This window comes from Hyla sarda, chromosome 7 (assembly GCF_029499605.1).
Source record: "Hyla sarda isolate aHylSar1 chromosome 7, aHylSar1.hap1, whole genome shotgun sequence".
NCBI classification, from domain to species: Eukaryota; Metazoa; Chordata; class Amphibia; order Anura; family Hylidae; genus Hyla; species Hyla sarda.
Genome location: NC_079195.1, coordinates 86,475,051 through 86,494,196, shown reverse-complemented (window position 1 = coordinate 86,494,196; position 19,146 = coordinate 86,475,051). Strand labels below are relative to the sequence as shown.

General features: G+C 40.1%; 1 protein-coding gene across 4 annotated transcripts in view; it reads right to left on the bottom strand.

The window, feature by feature from the left end:
* FAM13C (family with sequence similarity 13 member C) overlaps positions 1-19,146 on the bottom strand; it is a 187,220-nt gene that overhangs the window by 120,521 nt on the left and 47,553 nt on the right. For 2 of the 4 annotated variants that reach the window (XM_056529913.1, XM_056529916.1), the window contains exon 3: positions 5,402-5,603. In XM_056529913.1, coding sequence (XP_056385888.1) covers positions 5,402-5,603 — 202 coding nt within the window. The remainder of the gene's footprint in view (positions 1-5,401; positions 5,604-19,146) is intronic. The other 2 variants (XM_056529914.1, XM_056529915.1) reach the window with 2 other exon arrangements.

The following is a 19,146-nucleotide window of genomic DNA, read 5'->3' as shown; positions in this document are numbered from 1 at the left end:
ATCTATACTAATGGACATTTCTATCAGCCCCACAGAGGGTGAATGGAGCTTCAGCACAAATGTTCATCTACCTCCATTCACACAGGGGGAATAGGACCCCCATTCTCAATATCATTGGTGGTTGTACTTATCTTATATCCTGTTCCCCCAAAGCTTGTACTTTAAATATATTAAAAAGCAATAGGCTGCTGTTCATAACGTGTATACTCTATTGTAATAGGGGTCTTAGCTCAGCAGCTTTCCGGGCCCAAACCAATTATTAGAAGGGTGATATGTCACATTCATTTACATTGAAGGAGATTTATCATTCTTTTCAAACTTTTGGCTTTTATATGACAATTTTTTTTAACTTACTTTTGCTTACAAATAGTCACACGACCTTGATACATAAATTGCACGTTTGCAAAACCCATGAAACCCGCTTACAAAAGCATTTTTTAAAGCAGAAAAGTATTCCCTTATGTTAATAGCCGAAGTTCTTTATCTACCCTTTATTACCAGTAGCCTTGCTAGAGAGTGACGGTGAGAGGGGGGGGGGGGGGCGAACCGCATTGGGTGACACCCTGACTGGCCTCCCTGGCACTAAATAGCTGCACTCCAACTATCCCGCAACCACCCATCCACCCTCCTCAGAAATTAAAAAATATTAAAAACATACTATGCCGCACCATGAATATCCGTACTCCGGAGGCTTTTTCGTTACATTTTTTATAAAACATTTTTATATAAAATTTATGTAAAATTTTTTAGCCCGCATTTTGTGATGTTGGTGGGCGGAGTCTTGCGCTTAGGCCGGAGTTTATGTCAGGAAGGAAGACAGCGCAGCACCAACAGGCACATAAACAATAGTGAAGCCACAAAAAAAAAAAAAACGGCTCGGTACGTTACCCACCCCAAAATGTGCATGAAGCTGTATTACTATGGATGTTTCTTTTTTTAAGGAAACATTTTAGCGCCACATATGAGTTATTTACGTAGTCTGTAAAAACTCTTTTACTAAAATTAACAAGGTGTGCAGTGTGTATTTGCAACCTTAAAATTAATAGAGTTATTAGTTATATAATACATTTTTTCTATAATTAACATGAATGTAGTAGCTTTGTTTCATGATGAAGAACAAGAACAGTTGTTAAATTTGGTGTTAATGTCCTTTTCTGCAGACGTATGCACTTTCTGTAAGCCAGGTTGGACCTGGAATACATATGCAACTTTTTTTCTTCATAAATAGCGACTATCACATTTGATAAGTACATGATCACTGCAAAGTAAAAAAAATTACTACGTGAGCAGATTTCAGATATGTGCTTTGGAATAAGCAAAAATCTAAAAGTCGCAGCATGTACAGAAAAGTTGTACGTGCGACTTTTTTCGGCAAAAAATATCTACTACGGAGCTTGATAAATCTCCTTCATTATGGCTTTTTCCTTGTTCCACATACAGCATCGTGGATCATGTGACTTTCCCTGCTGAGATTTTGCAGCTTTTTGGTGACGTGTGATGTGATCCTGTAACCTCAGAGACTTCCGGATTTTCCATTATAAGACATGTCATCAGTCATGTGAACACAGATTGGGCCAGAGCTCAACTATTTTGCACCAGCCATGATCAAACAGCGCCTGGAGCCCTGGTTCTTCTTACTGATCAGAGCCAGATACTGTTCTTTTTCGAATATGTTTTTATTTTCTGATTTAAATTTTTTTTCTATGATTTTTTTGTATGTTATTTTGAGGGATGCCATCTTGTCTGAGCTGTTCTTAACAGCATTTAGTAATGTGCTTTACAGCAGGATCCTTGTACAACAATAGACAGGACCTATCCCATGTAGATGAATTGGAAACTTTACTGGGATTTCTCTGTGACCTTTTCAGATTTTATTTTACAGGCAGGGGAGACTGATCTGTGATCATCATCTATTATGTGTACCTCTGCTATCTATACACTGGTGTTACCTTTCACTGTACTACTGTCTGTGAAAATAAGACAGTCAGTGTTGGAAAATGATCTGTACAGAACAGAAAGTCCAAGTTTAGATTTAATGGCCGTAACAAAAACTGCAAGATTTCTGATTATTTTAAAATCCAAAAATTCTTTAAATAATATGTTTAATATAAAACTGGATTTAAACAGTTGGCCATTTTCTGATGACACATTCCATTTAAATGAATCACACTTTATGTATCCCGCTAATACAGGCTTTACTGTGGACAGCATTACCGAGAGGCTCAGCAGATGACATTACCACTCTCTGGCCTGATGCTGGAAGAGGATATTACATCACAAAAACGCACATGATGTAAACATACAAGATGCACTAAACACTTGTGGGAGAATTTACATCACTGCATTTAGTACTACAATTGAGGTTGGAAAAAGCCTTTAATACAAAGGTCATTTGTAAGCGTACATACATTAATCATGCTGGTGTATATCTAAGTGTTTTATCATAACTAAGAGGATTCAATCCCCATCATCTTACAAGCCAACATGTTAAAAATGTTCAGGCTGGGTGCACACTGGGTGTTCTTTTGGAATTTTGAACTGCTGTTTTAAAATTTAAAGGGGATATCCAGCATTAGAAAACATGAAGTGCATAGAGTCAGGTTGTTATACCAGACACAACCTGTAAACAAGAGTGATGCTGTTTTTGAAAGAAATCAGCTCTGTTCCGTTAAACCTTGATAACCCCTTGAAAGCTGCAGGGACTAGATATAGTCTACCTTGCAGCAAAGGAAGAACCAGGATCCACCAACATTACCTAAATGTCCTCTTGTTCACTATAGCCTTTTTATCAACCTGTGTTTTAGCTTAGTCTGTCTTTCGTATATGAGTGCTCCTCATTTTCTTTCTATTTGTGTTTTCATCTGCACTTTCTTCTAACACAGAAAGGACCTCAAAATGACCTTAAAGAATATTTTCCATATGTTTGTTACATGTATAAAATAGACCATAAACATCCAGTCGGCAGGGATTCAGGGACTCCTACCAAACACTAGAATGAAGGGGTAGCTTCCAAAAACTATACCCTTTTGACTTTTGCTGGTAGTGGTTTCTTAAAGGGGTACTCTGCCCCAAGACATGGAGAATTGGAGGGTTACTCTGCCTTCAATCCAAAGGATAGGAGATATGATGCCTTATTGCGTGGGAGGGTCTGGTCGCTGGGACCCCATGAAATCTCTGGGCCGATGCCGTGGCATTCTGAACACGGAAGCTTGGAGCCTCTGTGTTCATGACATCACCACGCCCCCTCCATTCATGTCTATTCATGTCCACCACGCCTTCTCCCATTGACATGAATGGTGGGGGCGCCACGGCTCTGGTCGCCCGTCATCCAGCACAGAACACAGAGATTGCTCCATGCACCGGATGACTGGGGTGCCAGTCTGCGACTCCCCATGATCAGACATCTCACCCCTATCCTTTGGATAGGGGTTAAAATGTCTAGATGCTGAGTACCCCATTAAGAAGAAACTAAGTGGACCTTTCAAAGCCAATGGGCCAATATTGTGTTTATCAACTTTCAGAAAACACAGTTGACGGAAACAGGGGAATACTTTATCAAAACCCTTTTTAGAGTTCTTAACTTTCCCTCTAGTTATTTCCGATTTATCCGATTTGCCTTGTACTCGACAACTCTCATCTTTTTCTCCAGTAGATAATTTGGAGTTCCTGCAAAAACAATCTTATCTCTCTTCCATCAGGGAATACATTGGTTCGACAGGCTGGGTTCTAACCAAACAACATGATAATGCGACAAGCAGAGGCATGAACTGGGCCCTGATGCAAAATCTTTACAGGACCTCCAGATATCAAGTGACATTTGTCATATTGATGTCATCTTATGTTACAGTTTAGAGTCTGAACATTAGAGAATGTCTGCACTGGAGACAATCCTAATAGAGATGTAGTGGTACGCCACACTGTTGGCATACTATGCTTTTCGTGTAGCATGTCACGCTCATTAAGCTGCAGGACAATTGCTCTAAAGAGCTTTGCTTTAGCTGATCTGTACTGTGTACATGAGCGGCAATGCATCCAGTACCCATTGCTGCTTACATACACAGGGGTCTGCATTGTACCCATCCAGAAACAAGAGCATCCAGAGCATCCATGCAAACAGCAATGCATACAGTACACATCACTGTTCACGGACACAGGGGTCTGCACAGTACCTGCCTGGTGGTGAGTGCTGCCGGGAAGGTGTGAGAGCTGCAATGTGCTAGCATGCTGCCTAATGTAGTACCACCATGCAAAAGATGGCAAGTACTGTACATTGTAGCCATCTCATTTAAAGCCTACATTCATTCACCAGCTCAATTTACATATTCATTGTCTGTGACTTCACTAGGATGTAGAGTCACAGGCAACGAATATATAAATTAGCGTTCTGGGAGAGGAAACAGCCGGCACTACTCAAACTAATCCCCAGAGAGGAACGGAGGGATGCAGCAAAACAGGAGCCGGACGACTAAGACCTGTAGCAGTGGTGCTCAGCACTGAGACGACAACAATCCAGCAAGAAGACAAAGTGGCACTCACCATTCATGGTAACTTTCAGGCGCACAAAACAACTTGTCCCGGTTACCCCTCCTCCATCCCACTCCCCCGCCTGGATCCCGCTTGATGTCACTGCCGAGTGATTAAAGAAGTTACCCTGAATGGTGAGTGCCACTTTGTCTTTTTGTCTTCTTGCTAAATATATAAATTGAGCTGGTGAAGCCCCGCCTCCTGTGTGCAATTCACAGAATTTAGCAGAGGATCTTCTGGGGGACATATCTCAGGATCTACTTAAGTAAGTGGCATATTTAAGGACATATTTAAGTAAGTGACCCCTTGTTGGACTCCTTTTCACCCACACTATAACCCATTGTATTGGGTTTAGTATGGATAAACAGGCAGACAGTTTTCTTTTAAAGGGATACTCTGCCCCCTAGACATCTTATCCCCTATTTGAAAGGATATGGAATAAGATGTCTGATCGAGGGGGTCCCGAAGCTGGGGACCCCCGCGATCTCAGCTGCGGCACCCCAGACATCCGGTGCACGGAGCGAACTTCGCTCTGTGTCGGATGACTGGCGATGCGAGGCGGAGGGTCGTGACGTCACAGTCACTCCCCGTTCGTGACATCACAGTCATGCCCCTTCAATGCAAGTCTATGGGAGGGGGCGTGACGGACACTCTAAAGGAACTCCGGGTGCTGCAGGGAGATCGCGGGGGTTCCCAGCGGCAGGACCCTTGCAATCAGACATCTTATCCCCTATCCTTTGGATAGGGGAATAAGATGTCTTTAAGGCTTTCTCATTTACATTGAGACAAAAATATCATATCGCAGCCACATATGCAATGTAAATACCTATATAAAATGCATATCATGTATTTCTTATACGATTTTTATTTCTCTTACTTGAGTTCCTTCATGTATCTTCCCATTATCTGATCTGCCGCCTGATCTTGGCTGCTTTGATTGTAAGATTCCAATTCCATGTCTGCTGGACCCATCAAACATCTTTTTGTCCATGTGGTGCTGAAGGTCCCAGGAACATGCAGCATTTTCCTCCAATTCTGTGGCTCTGTGAGGGTAGTTTTCTTTGTTATTGTCATCTCTGCTAATTAGAAAAATACAACAATAAACAGAATCCCCATCCACTGAACAGGCATCAACGTGATTGTATAAGGTTAAAAACATGGCTGCTTTCTTTTAGAGACTCTGGTCTTGAATAGGGCTGAGGTGCAATACTAGTCATAACCTATGGATAAGAGTGTCGCCATTGCTAGAAGAAAGTAACCATGTTTTTTGCAGGACAGTAGCATTCCAGCTTCACACTTAGGTATATGCTATGGAACTGCATACATAGAAAAAATTATAATAATCTTTGTATACAAAATGGAAACAAAATAATGTATGACAGGCAAGACTTACATAACAGATCTAATATGAAGTACCAGCATCCAGACAGGCTCATTTAGAATAATAGAAGAATAATACAACATTTTTTTTTGTACCAAGGAGGGATTACATTTTTTTATTTTTATTTTTTTTTGCATTTTTCTAACTAAGCCAATCTAATTGCTATTACTTTGTATTTGAATGGCTGTTTGGGGTCCCTTTGGATTTGGGGACCAGTGACCTGTATCTTTCTTGTCTACATGACAAGTATATAACTGCTGGGTGTGCTGTATCCAGGACTCACATGACATGGGTCATTCAGTGCTGCAAATTTAATTTTCCATAGCAAATTGATAACAAGGACTGAAGGCACAAAACCACTAGATTTTCCTAACCTCATTATAGTCGTGTTAACCTAGTAAAAAGGCCATTTATCATAGCCTTGTTCTGAGAAGACTACTTGTTACACGTGAAGAGTGAGATCATATTGAAACATATTAAAACAGTCATCTGTTACTTAATAACCCCAGTTAAACTAATCTCTGAAAAAGGTCGGGTCATCATATCGTGATCAGCATACGGAAAAGATGGTTTATCTATTTTTTTTTTCCTTTGAAAACTAGGTGACATCTAATATGCTGCCAATATAGTCTATGTGAAATGGCAGGTCTGTCTAGTGGTGCTATAAGACATTTTCCATATCTATTAGTTATCTATCTAAACAGATTTGTGATTTTGACTGTAATCTCCATTATTTTCATACCCCCCTATCATATAGTTAGCAACAGGCTGCTTATTTCAGACTTACATGTAAAAGATCCCACAGAAATAAAAAAATATCAAGTTTAACCGCTTGGCGCACACTGGCTTGCAGTAAGTGAACGATCACAGACCACGGATTAAAAAATAAAATAGAAAAAAAACATTTTATTTAGAATAACAGGAAAATGGATTTTGGAAGGCTTAATCCCTCTTTTGTCATGTTGGACCTGAAGGAGGGATTCGGCCTTCCAAAACGAGTTGTCCTGTTTTTTCTAATTAAAATGTTTATTATCTTTGATCGTTCACTTACTGCAAGCCGGTGTGGTCTGTGATCATAAAAATTGTAACAACTATGGGAAAAGCAGCAGGATAGTCAGCTAGCTGAAGGAGTTACACAAATTCAACTGCATAATGGTAAAAAAAGAACCAAGTCTATAGACATTCTGTGACACAGATTTTACAGAAATGCTTGCATTTTTGTCTAAAAATTGTTAGTAGTTGTTTAATAAAAAGTTTCAAGTGTATGGCTGATCCGACTTCAATAAATTACAGACCCCTATTTTTAAAGGGGTTATCCATGTTTAAACAAACAAAAAAAAACTAATAAAACAACAAAAATGATCACTTGCCTCTCCGATCCTGTGTCGATCCACTGTGCAAGCTCCGGTCAGCACCCCAGTCTTTCTCTATAATAGGATGACATATGACCACAGCAGCAGTCACTCGTCAGCCAAAGCTAGATCGGAGCACTGATCAGGGCTTGTATGTTAGATCACAGCAGGATAAGATAGGTGAGTGACGATTTTTGTTGTTTCACTGTGTTTGGTGTGTTTTTTTTTTCTTTTTGTAAACATAGATAACCCCTTTAAGGCCAAAATAGTTCTGGTCCTGAAGGGGTTAACTAATGTCTTCGTAACTCAAGACTAATGTACCTGAAATATAACATTCTGCAGTTTTATAACGATTAAAAAACAGACTTAGAGATGTACTAATGCATCAAAGCGAAATTATATGCAGATTTCATAAACCACCTTAAAGATTTAATTGTAACCTATTTTTGCCTCAATAAATGGAAATCCAGGTAAAAATGTCATTATTTAAAGGCACTGTATGTAATGTATCTGATATCCGAGTATGTAATGTATCTGATATCCGAGTATGTAATGTATCTGATAACTTCGGGAAACTTTCAAAAGATTTGGTGATTGATAAATCAGCCCAAAAAAAGATGATTCTTCTGACACATCTAAAGATTATGTTGATAGAAGATACGGCACTCTCTTTCTAAGTGTGGGTGCACTGTTAGGGTCCCAACCCGTGTAGATTCAAAAAAATAATAACATAGCACTCCACTTTGCGGTGAAAATAGTAGTAAATTTTATTCTTGCAATCCAAAAATATATGTTTTGGATTGCAAGAATAAAATTTACTACTATTTTCACCGCAAAGTGGAGTGCTATGTTATTATTTTTTTGATTTTACATCTAAAGATTAGTGATGAGCGGCATTGGCCATATTCGAATTCCCGATATTTTGCGAATATATATATATATATATTGTGTATTCATTATATTCGCGTATTCGAGGAAGAAAAGAGTTACGGGGTGGGCAACTCTACTATTGGTTGCTAGAGATGTTGTTGATAACCTCTGACAAGTGTATTTGCATCATTATAATTCGGCCACAAGTTAAAAGAAGGAATACGCAAAAAAAGCAAATATTCTTAATTTCGAATATAGAGCGTATATATTTGCGAATTCAAGAATTAGTGATATTCACGATAAAAATTTGAAATGCGAATATTCACGCCCAACACTACTAAAGATCATACTATGAGGGGTATTTACTAGTTTGCATGCACCACAATTTTGTCCCCTTATGCGCCAATATTTAGCACAAAAATATTACATTTCATTTACCACTATTCTACACGACTTTTTAGACATGTACATACTCTGAGTTTTCGCTCCTGTACAGGGGGCAGCAAGAGGGATTTATGTTATCCCAACTGTAGTATCCCAGTACAATCTACCATCTACTGAGGTGTATAGTCTAGTTGTGTGGCTGAGGAGTTCTCTCTCTTCATGAGTTAAACGTGGCCTGCTATTTTCTGTGTCACATCATAGCTATCTCTGTATATACTGTAGTTCAAGGGATACAATTTTACTCTTTACTGCCACCACTGGTGGATTGTGTCTGTAAGGATCCATGGAACGTTGGTCACATGATTCCCCATAGATCAGTATTTATGTAGAAACTGCTAAAAGGTCTGGGTGGAGGAGTCTCCCATGTCCAACTATCTCTGCCCAGAGTGCGTAAGGCTGTCTGCCTCCTGCCAAGTCATGTGAGAAGTAGAATTAGACCTAGTCAGTGTTCCAGCTTCACGCTCAAGTCTGCTGTGAAGCAAGTAAGTAAAAGTACACTGGGGAGGTATGTGTGAGTGAGTGTGCATTTCACATCTGGACAGGGTAATACATGAGGAGAGGCTCACATTTATTTACAAACATGGACCAGAATTTCCGGAAAAAAAATACACCATGAACAATGCAGTTGACATGTGAGACACTCAGCAAACAATAGTAAATTTCCCCCTATGTACCTAGACCACCCTCATTTAGGTTATCTAGCCATCTATATTAGGTTGTCTACCCATCTATCCTAGATTATCTAGGCTATTTATCCATCTATCCTAGATGTCTATCCATCTATCCTAGGTAGCTATTTCCATGTATCCTAAGGGGCCATTTCCATCTATCCTAGGTTGACTATCCATCTATCCTAGGTTTTCTATCCATCTATCATAGGCTGCCTATCCACCCAAGGTTGTCTATCCATACAATCTAGGTTGTCTGTCTATCTATCCTAGGCTGTTTATCCATCTGTCCTAGGTTGTCTATTTATCTACCTAGGTTGTCTATCCATCTATCTTAGGTTTCCTATCCATCCTAGGTTGTCTATCCATGTATCCTAGGGTGTCTGTCCATCTATTCTAAGTTGTCTGTCCATCTATCCTAGGTTGTCTATTCATCTATCCTTGGTTGTCTATTCATCTATTCTAGATTGTCTATCCATCTATTCTAGGTTATCTATCCATCTATTCTAGGTTATCTATCCATCTATTCTAGGTTATCCATCCAAAGTATTTTCTTTAGGTGAAAATATGCAGTGTATATATTACATGTGAATATATATATATACAGTCATGGATTGCAGTAACACATGTTTTGCTATACACATGTTTATTCCCTTTATGTGTATTGGAACTAAACCAAAAAAGGGAGGAAAAAAGCTAATTGGACATAATGTCACACCAAACTCCAAAAATGGGCTGGAAAAAAATTATTGGCACCCTTAACTTAATCTTAACTTAATATTTGGTTGCACATCCTTTGGAGAAAAAAAACTGAAATTAGTCGCTTCCTATAACCATCAATAAGCTTCTTACACCTCTCAGCTGGAATGTTGGACCACTCTTCCTTTGCAAACTGCTCCAGGTCTCTATTATTGGAAGGGCGCCTTTTCCCAACAGCAATCTTAAGATCTCTCCACAGGTGTTCAATGGGATTTAGATCTGGATCCATTGCTGGCAACTTCAGAACTCTCCAGCACTTTGTCGCCATCCATTTCTGGGTGCTTTTTGACATATGTTTGGGGTCATTGTCCTGCTGGAAGACCCAAGATCTTGGATGCAAACCCAGCTTTCTGACAATGGGCTGTACAGTGTGACCGGAAAACCATTGGTAATCCTCAGATTTCATGATGCCTTGCACACATTCAAGGCACCCAGTGCCAGAGGCAGCAAAACAACCCTAAAATATCATTGTACCTCCACCATATTTCACTGTAGGTACTGTGTTTTTTTCTTTGCAGGCCTCATTCCGTTTTCAGTAAAGAGAAGAATGATGTGCTTTACCAAAAAGCTCTATCTTGATCTTATCTGTCCATAAGATGTTTTCCCAGAGGGATTTTGGCAAAATGTGGTCTTGTTTTTTTATGTCTCTGTGTCAGCAGTGGGGTCCTCCTGGGTCTCCTGCCATAGTATTTCATTTCATTGAAATGTCGACAGATAGTTCGCGCTGACACTGATGCTCCCCGAGCCTGCAGGATGGCTTGAATATCTTTGGAACTTGTTTGAGGCTGCTTATCCACCATCCGGACTATCCTGCGTTAACACCTTTCATAAATCCTTCTCTTCCGTCCACGCCCAGGGAGATTAGCTACAGTGCCATGGGTTGCAAACTTCATGATAATGTTGCGCACTGTGGACAAAGGCACATCTAGATCTCTGGAGATGGACTTGTAACCTTGAGATTGTTGATATTTTTCCACAATTTTGGTTCTCAAGTCCTCAGACAGTTCTCTTCTCCTCTTTCTGTTGTCCATGCTTAGTGTGGCACACACAGGCACACAATGCAAAGACTAAGTGAACTTCTCTCCTTTTTATCTGCTTTCAGGTGTGATTTTTATATTGCCCACACCTGTTACTTGCCCCAGGTGAGTTTAAAGGAGCATCACATGCTTGAAACAATCTTATTTTTCCCCAATTTTGAAAGGGTGCCAATAATTTTGTCCAGCCCATTTTTGGAATTTGGTGTGACATTATGTCCAATTTGCTTTTTTCCTCCCTTTTTTGGTTTAGTTCCAATACACACAAAGGGAATAAACATGTGTATAGCAAAACATGTGTTACTGCAATCCTTTTCTGTGAAAAATACTTCATTTTCTAGAAAACTTTCAGGGGTGCCAACATTTATGGCCATGACTGTATATACCTAAAAGCTGGGTTCATATTAAGCTGTCTTATAGTAAGACTTGCTTTGTTGCCCATAGCAACAGCTCAGCTTTCATATCTTAAGAAATGAAAATGTACTTGATTGGCTGGTAAAACAAAATCTGAGCTGTGATTGGTTGCTATGGACAACAGAGAGAATGTTACCATAAGATATCTTGATAAATCTCCCTCTATGACTATTTACACACTAAGAAATCTGCACTCCAATAGGGTCTGCAGCGTATATTCTGCTGCCAAAAACACAGCCCACAGAGTCCCCGCCCCCATTCAAACTCCTAATGGGAAACATGCTGCAAGTTCACAATCAAATCCACCCATGTGAATGAGCCCTTAGGGTCCGTTCACATGGGCGGATTTTGTGCAGAATTTCCGCATCATATTTTCTGCTGAAAATCCGCAGCATATTTTACTACCACTGACTTCAATAGGTCTATTGCAGATTTTATGCTCATTCATTGAAGTCAATGGTAGCAAAATCCGCTGCTGATTTTTTTTGTAGCAAATAACAGACATAACATAACAGTTAACAGACATAAATGTTTTTTTCTTCACACATCTGCAGTTGCGGATTTTACAAGGCAATCAAAAATACAAAAGAATTTCCTTTATAACTTCAAATCCCCAGCAGATCCTGTGTGTGTGTGTATTGTGCACCCTTAGGGCTCGTTCATACGTACAAGATCTGCTGCAGATTTGATACTGTAGATTCTGTACATGTGAATATATTCTCACAAAATATCTCCAAACAAACCTAAAATTGCAGTTTGAGTTCAGTGAATCCAAATACTTACAGTGGTCTAAGCAGAGATACAGGATGCAGTATGCAGGGATCTCATACTGGAAAGGTGCTGCTTACGCTGCCATTGTGTTTGCTTAACTGGTATGACTGGAGGCAGGTAGTCACCACTAATTTTATAACACTAACATTCAGTTATGGTGGCTCTGCGGGGTCAAACATACAACTTCTCACACTCATTAACCCCGTAGAGCTAGCTCAGTAAAGAAAATAGTGGTGTGGCTTTTTTACCTCTGGGTTACAAGCATAGGGAAGCTACTTAAAGGGGTTCTCCGGTGTCTGACAACAGTGCTCTCTGCTGACACCTTTGTTCATGCCAGGAACTGCCCAGAGAAGGAGAGGTTTGTTATGGGGAATTGTTCCTGCTCTGGACAGTTCCTAACATGGACAGAGGTGTCAGCAAAGAGCACTGTTGTCAGAAAAGAAATTTAAAAAGAAAAGAACTTTCTCTGTATTATTCAGCAGCTGATAAGTACTGAAAGGATTCAGATTTTTAAATAGAAGTAATTTACACATCTGTTTAACTTTCTGGCACCTGTTGATAAAAAAAAATAAAATAAAATGTTTTCCACCGGAGTACCACTTTAGGTGCTGCAGTGCAAGAACCACACAGAAAGAAGCCTAAATTTGGACCTGTATGGCTATGACTAAAGGGGAGAAGGATATTGAGCTTTACTTCAGTAGAACCTTCATTTTTATTTGGAGGTGTGCTAAAAAGGGTGTGGTGGCTCAGTAAGGGATGGCGTTTCCCCGTACTCTCCTGCCCTGTCAGGCAGTGTCCCCAGGGCCCTCTGCAGTTGTAAATGTGTTATGCATTTTATTGTGCATTGTGACTTTAATAAATGTACCATGTGATTGTTACCCAGGAGGTAGACCAGCTGACCCCAAAGGTGAACTATGGGCTCCCTGCTAGTCGCCCCCATATAATCCCTGGGTGGAGCTAGCTTCTCTCTCTTGTTCCTGAGGTCCAGTACAGTCAAGTCGTCTTAGTGTGTGTGTCCAGAACATTGGAGGCCTTAAAGGGGTACTCTGGTGTAAAAAAAAAAAAACATTTTAAATCAACTGGTGCCAGAAAGTTAAACAGATTTGTAAATTACTTCTATTAAAACATCTTTACCCTTCCAGTACTTTTTAGCAGCTGTATGCTACAAAGGAAATTCTTTGCTTTTTGAATTTATTTTTTGTCTTGTCAACAGTGCTCTCTGCTGACACCTGATGCCCATATCAAGAACTGTCCAGAGCAGGTGAAAATCCTTATAGCAAACCTATGCTACTCTGGACAGTTCCTGACACGGACAGAGTTGTCAGCAGAGAGCACTGTGGACAAGACAAAAAAGAAATTCAAAAAGCAAAGAATTTCCTCTGTAGAATACAGCTGCTAATAAGTACTGGAAGGATAAAGATTTTTGAATAGAAGTAATTTACAAATCTGTTTAACTTTCTGGCACCAGTTCATTTAAAAAAAAAGAAAGTTTTCCACCGAAGTACCCCTTTAAGTAAAGTCCTGCAGCTACAAGTCAAGTGCAAAGTAAGCTAGATTAACAGTTCTGTCAGTCAAGTCTTCTGTCTAACTAGCGTGGCCTGCACTAAATTATCCTGTCTACTACAAGTCCCAGCAAACCTGCGAGGTCTCTGTGTCACTGGTCACCTTGGGCCCTGGCTGCACTGCATAGACTGTAACAACTGTCTACCTTCAGTAAAGCTACCGTTGTCCGTAACTTGGCGTCGGTGTCTTCATTGCCCCTGTGCCTAGCCCAGGATCCAGCGGTATACCTTTGGATGGTTAAGGATAAATCACGCTTTGGCCTCATGAACACAAGGGGTTAATACCCTCTGACCTTAGGGTGGCAACATCTACCCTGACCCCCACCACCACCACCACGACCACCCCCATTGGATGACCTCAGCAATTAAAGACTTATTTTTGTCTCTTTTTTGCTTTTGTACTTCTATTATTGCTAATCGAAATATGTGTGTTTTAAAAGGAGAGAAAGATGAAGAAATATAAAAAAAAGACTCTTTTCTGTTTTGCAAGTGTAATTGTTTCAATTGTTACTGTTGTTAGAAAAAACTTGTATACTGCTTTCGAAAAAAAAGCATTTTTACTTGTTAAATTTGTTTACAAAAGATGTGAAAAATATGTTTAGAAAAACGGCCACTAGGGGTCGATGCCTTTGTCATCAGACCCCGGTCTCCTCGTCTGGTCCATACTAACAACAGATAGGAGGGGGAGGGGGGGATTTTCTGCCTGCGCTGCTCACTCCTGGCATCACTGAACTCAGCAGTGGCCGCAAAACCATGTGAGGGAGAGACAGGGGTCAGATGTCTGCAGCATTTACAGAAGAGGACAGTGATTTCCAAGACACTGACCACCAATACAGGGTACTACATCAAATAATTGTTCATATGCACACTAATATGCTTCTCTATAGGCACAAAATAAATTAATTTATTTTGGACTGGCGCCCTATACGGTGGTCATGGTATGTTCCAGTGCAAGCCATGTGACAAGGGAGAGGATGGGGGAAGATAAAGGCACAAGTTATGCTCTTAAACAAACTCCCCAAGCTTCCACGACAATATTAAGATGTAATAATTTAAATAATATAATACTTCTTCTTCTACTATTACTAATACTAATGGTAATTTAAAAAAAAAAAAAATTGAAAGTTGTTGAACCAGAGTTATAACTTAAATAATTCAAGAAAAATCTTTGCTAAGAAACCATAAAACAATGTGATTAACTCAAGTTATGTTAAACAAGGGGACCTTGTAGAATAAAACTGCTGCAAATGGTCAGGCAACAAATTATCTGACAATAATAAACTGTAATGCATACATTTACAGGTACGGCAAAGGAAGACAAAATGTTACTAAAGATAAACTTGATTTACATTGTGCCTTTGTAACTATGAGAAATCCAATTGTTCATGGCAATGAAAAAACTCTATAAAAAATGCTATATCGAGCTGGTAGAAAAGTGCGCTTTGTTGAAGACATCGGCTTACAGTATAAGATTTCTTCTATCAATATTCCCTGCAGTGTGAGCTGTGTATGGATTTTCTATTTCCTTGTTCTGGCCTTAGATTGTAAACAATACAAGAACAATTCCCCAAAGCAGAAAGAAGAGAACAAAGGCTGAATTTAATTACACCAAAATATTTTGAATATAAAGTATCACACTTTATTGTATAAATATCCGGAACACAAGAACACAAGTGTATATAACAAGAGGAAATTTATCAAAGGTGCAAGGAAAAACTTGGGAAGTTGCCCAATGCAACAAGTCAGTGTTATGAGCGGGAGGCAGGGAGAATTGAGTCCTAAAGCTGTCCCTATAAACCATTCTCCCTGCCTACTTGCCCATCCACCCTAAATGACGGATCGACAACTTGGAGCCAGTTCTTTCCTAGCACTAAAGTGCATAAGCATCAAAGTCAACAAAACAAACGGAACTGAACATGTTGGGGAACAAGTCAGGAACATAACGGAAATACAATAACCAACAAGCAGATATATAAATACAAACAAGGCAGGATATACCATACTAACATACAGTTCAGAAACTGGAATCAAGAATAACAACAGATATGATAATATGAACAAGACTAGACATGAGGATAAGTTTACAGCAGGCAAAACCAAGAGCTGCAAGGGATGAACAGGTGAACTGAATGTCAGAACACTAAACGGGTCAGGAAATAAAAAGCACTGTTCAAACTGGACTCACAAGGAACACACTAGACACCCCACTCCAAGCATGGAGGGATATCAATACCAGAGCCAAATAGGCTCCTAGCCAGCGAGCACTTTCCACCGAGTGAACAGGATATTAGCCTTAGAGGAAACAAAAATCTTAAATACAAGCAAACACGAGTACAGGCACAAGACTCACTGACTCCTAGATAGACGGATTAGCACACGGCTCAGAACAGGATTCTATCCTCGGAGTTACAGTTTAACAAGTTCAAAACAGGACTGACATAATGCACAGTGTGAATACAGACTAAGGCAACACAAAACATAATACAGACTGAATATACACAAAGACTAAAACCTGACAAATGTACTAAAACAAAGCAGGCTAAAATCTATATATCAAACAGGACAGATAACCATGGTTAAAACTCTGGATATGTGTAGAAGATAAAGTTAACATGATGCCATCATGGCCAGAATACAGGTCTAATTACCAGCAGAAAACAGCACCTGAAGAGGTCTTATAAATCCTCGTAGTGCAGAAGTAGAAAAAGGTTAACTCTTCCTATCCCAGGGAGAATTAACACAAGAAACTGTTCAGACACAACCTAATGACTGAACAGGACCAAAAGCAAAAAATACAAAATACAGATATACGAACATTACAGTCAAATTCTGGCACTCATTTTTCAGCAAAATTATGGAGCATCCTGATGCTGGTTGGCGTTTTCCGTACATTGGTCTTAACAACTCTCTCTCAATAACTATTGAATATTTTATGATGAATTTCAAGTACAGTATATCTCCAACAGGCAGGTAATCATCATATATTGTAATATTGCATAGCTTGGTAAATTTGCCATTTAGACTTTAGTGCAACAGGATAAAAAGCTAGAAGTATGAAAATGAGCAATGGGTCAGTTGTTGACAGATGTTGGTGGTTAGTAACACCTCAACAGATCTTATATGAGCTGACATTTAATTCCAGTATCAGGAAGTCTTCAGGCAAACATATATTCTCTGCAACTCTGCTGCCTACACCTGCTGAAGGGGGGGGGAGGGAAACTCTGCAACTCTGCTGCCTACACCTACTTGGGGAGGGGAATCTCTGATGCCTACACCCACTGTGGGGGAACTCTGCTGCCAACACCCTTTTGTGGGGGAACTCTGCTGCCTACACCTAATGGGGGGACTCTGCTGCCTACACCTACAGTGGGGGAACTCTGCTGCCTACACCCATTGTGGGGAAACTCTGCTGCCTACACCTACTGTGGGGGAACTCTGCTACTTACACCTAACGGGGGGAACTCTGCTGCCTACACCCAATGGGGGAGACTCTGCTGCCTACACCTACTGTGGGGGAACTCTGCTACTTACATCTACCGGGGAAAACTCTGCTGGCTACACCCTACTGTGGGAGAACTCTGCTAACTACACCTAACTACTCTACACCTAAATACTCTGCTAACTACACCTACTACAAAACTACAAAACTAATAGGAGGGCTACCTACCACCTACATAATGGGTTTTCATTCAAGGGGCAGCTATCTGGGGGATTTACCTACAGTGGGCATGACTACCTATCTGGGGGCATGATCTACTAGGGGGCCACTACCTCCTGGGGACATTACCTACTTATAACTTCCATAAGCAACACCTTATTTTCTTTCTGCTAACACAGAATTATCCGATAGTGCCCCTCCAGAGGATAGACTCCACTGAATCCGCCACTGGGTGGATAGGGTACTGGCTACCTACTTCACTAACTACCTGGCTACTTAACGTTATACCTGGATGCCTAACTACTTACCTACGTACTACCTACATACCTGGCTGCCTAACTACCTACCTACATATCTTGCTACCTACCTACATACAGTCATTGTTGTAAATGTTGGCACCCCTGAAATTTTTCCAAAAAAATAAGTTTTTCTTACAGAAAAGGATTGCAGTAACACATGTTTTGCTATACACATGGCTATTCCCTTTGTTTGTATTGGAACTAAACAAAGAAAGGGAGGAAAAAAAGCTAATTGGACATAATTTCACACCAAACTCCAAAAATGGGCTGGATAAAATTATTGGCACCCTCAAAGGTGTACTCCGCCGGAAAATTAAACAGATTTGTAAATTACTTCTATTAAAATATATTAATCCTTCCAGTACTCATCAGTTGCTGTATGATCCACATGTTCTTTCTCTTTTTTAATTTCCTTTCTGTCTGACCACAGTGCTCTCTTCTGACACCTCTGTCCAGAGTAGGAACAAATACCCATAAAAAACCTATCCTGCTCTGGGCAGTTGCTAAAATGGACAGAGGTGTCAGCAGAGAGCACTGTGGTCTGGCAGAAAGGAAATTCAATAAGAAAAGAACTTCCTGTGGATCATAACAGCAGCTGATAAGTAATGGAAGGATTAAGATTTTTTTAATAGAAGTAATTTACAAATCTGTTTAACTTTCTGTCACCAGTTGATTTAAATAAAATGTTTTTCAGTGGAGCACTTCTTTAACTTAATATTTGGTTGCACACACTTTGGAAAAAAAACTGAAATCAGTCGTTTCCTATAACCATCAATAAGCTTCTTACACCTCTCAGCCGGAATGTTGGACCGTTCTTCCTTTGCAAACTGCTCCAGGTCTCTCTTATTGGAAGGGCGCCTTTTCCCAACAGCAAATCTCTCCACAGGTGTTCAAGGGGATTTAGATCTGGACTCATATTTCACTGTAGGTACTGTGTTCTTTTCCTTGTAGGCCTCATTCCGTTTTCGGTAAACAGTAGAATGATGTACTTTACCAAAAAGCTCTATCTTGGTCTCATCTGTCCACAAGATGTTTTCCCAGAAGGATTTTGGCTTACCCAAGTTCATTATGGCAAAATGTAGTCTTGCTTTTTTATGTCTCTGTGTAAGCAGTGGGGTCCTCCTGGGTCTCCTGCCACAGCATTTCATTTCAATTAAATGTCGACGGATAGTTCGCCCTGACACTGATGTCCCTGCAGGACAGCTTGGATATCTTTGGAACTTGTTTGGGGCTGCTTATGCACCATCCGGACTATCCTGCGTGGACACCTTTCATAAATTTTTCTCTTCTGTCCACGCCCAGGGAGATTAGCTACAGTGCCATGGGTTGCAAACTTCTTGATAATGTTGCACACTGTGGACAAATGCAAATCTAGATCTCTGGAGATGGATTTGTGACCTTGAGATTGTT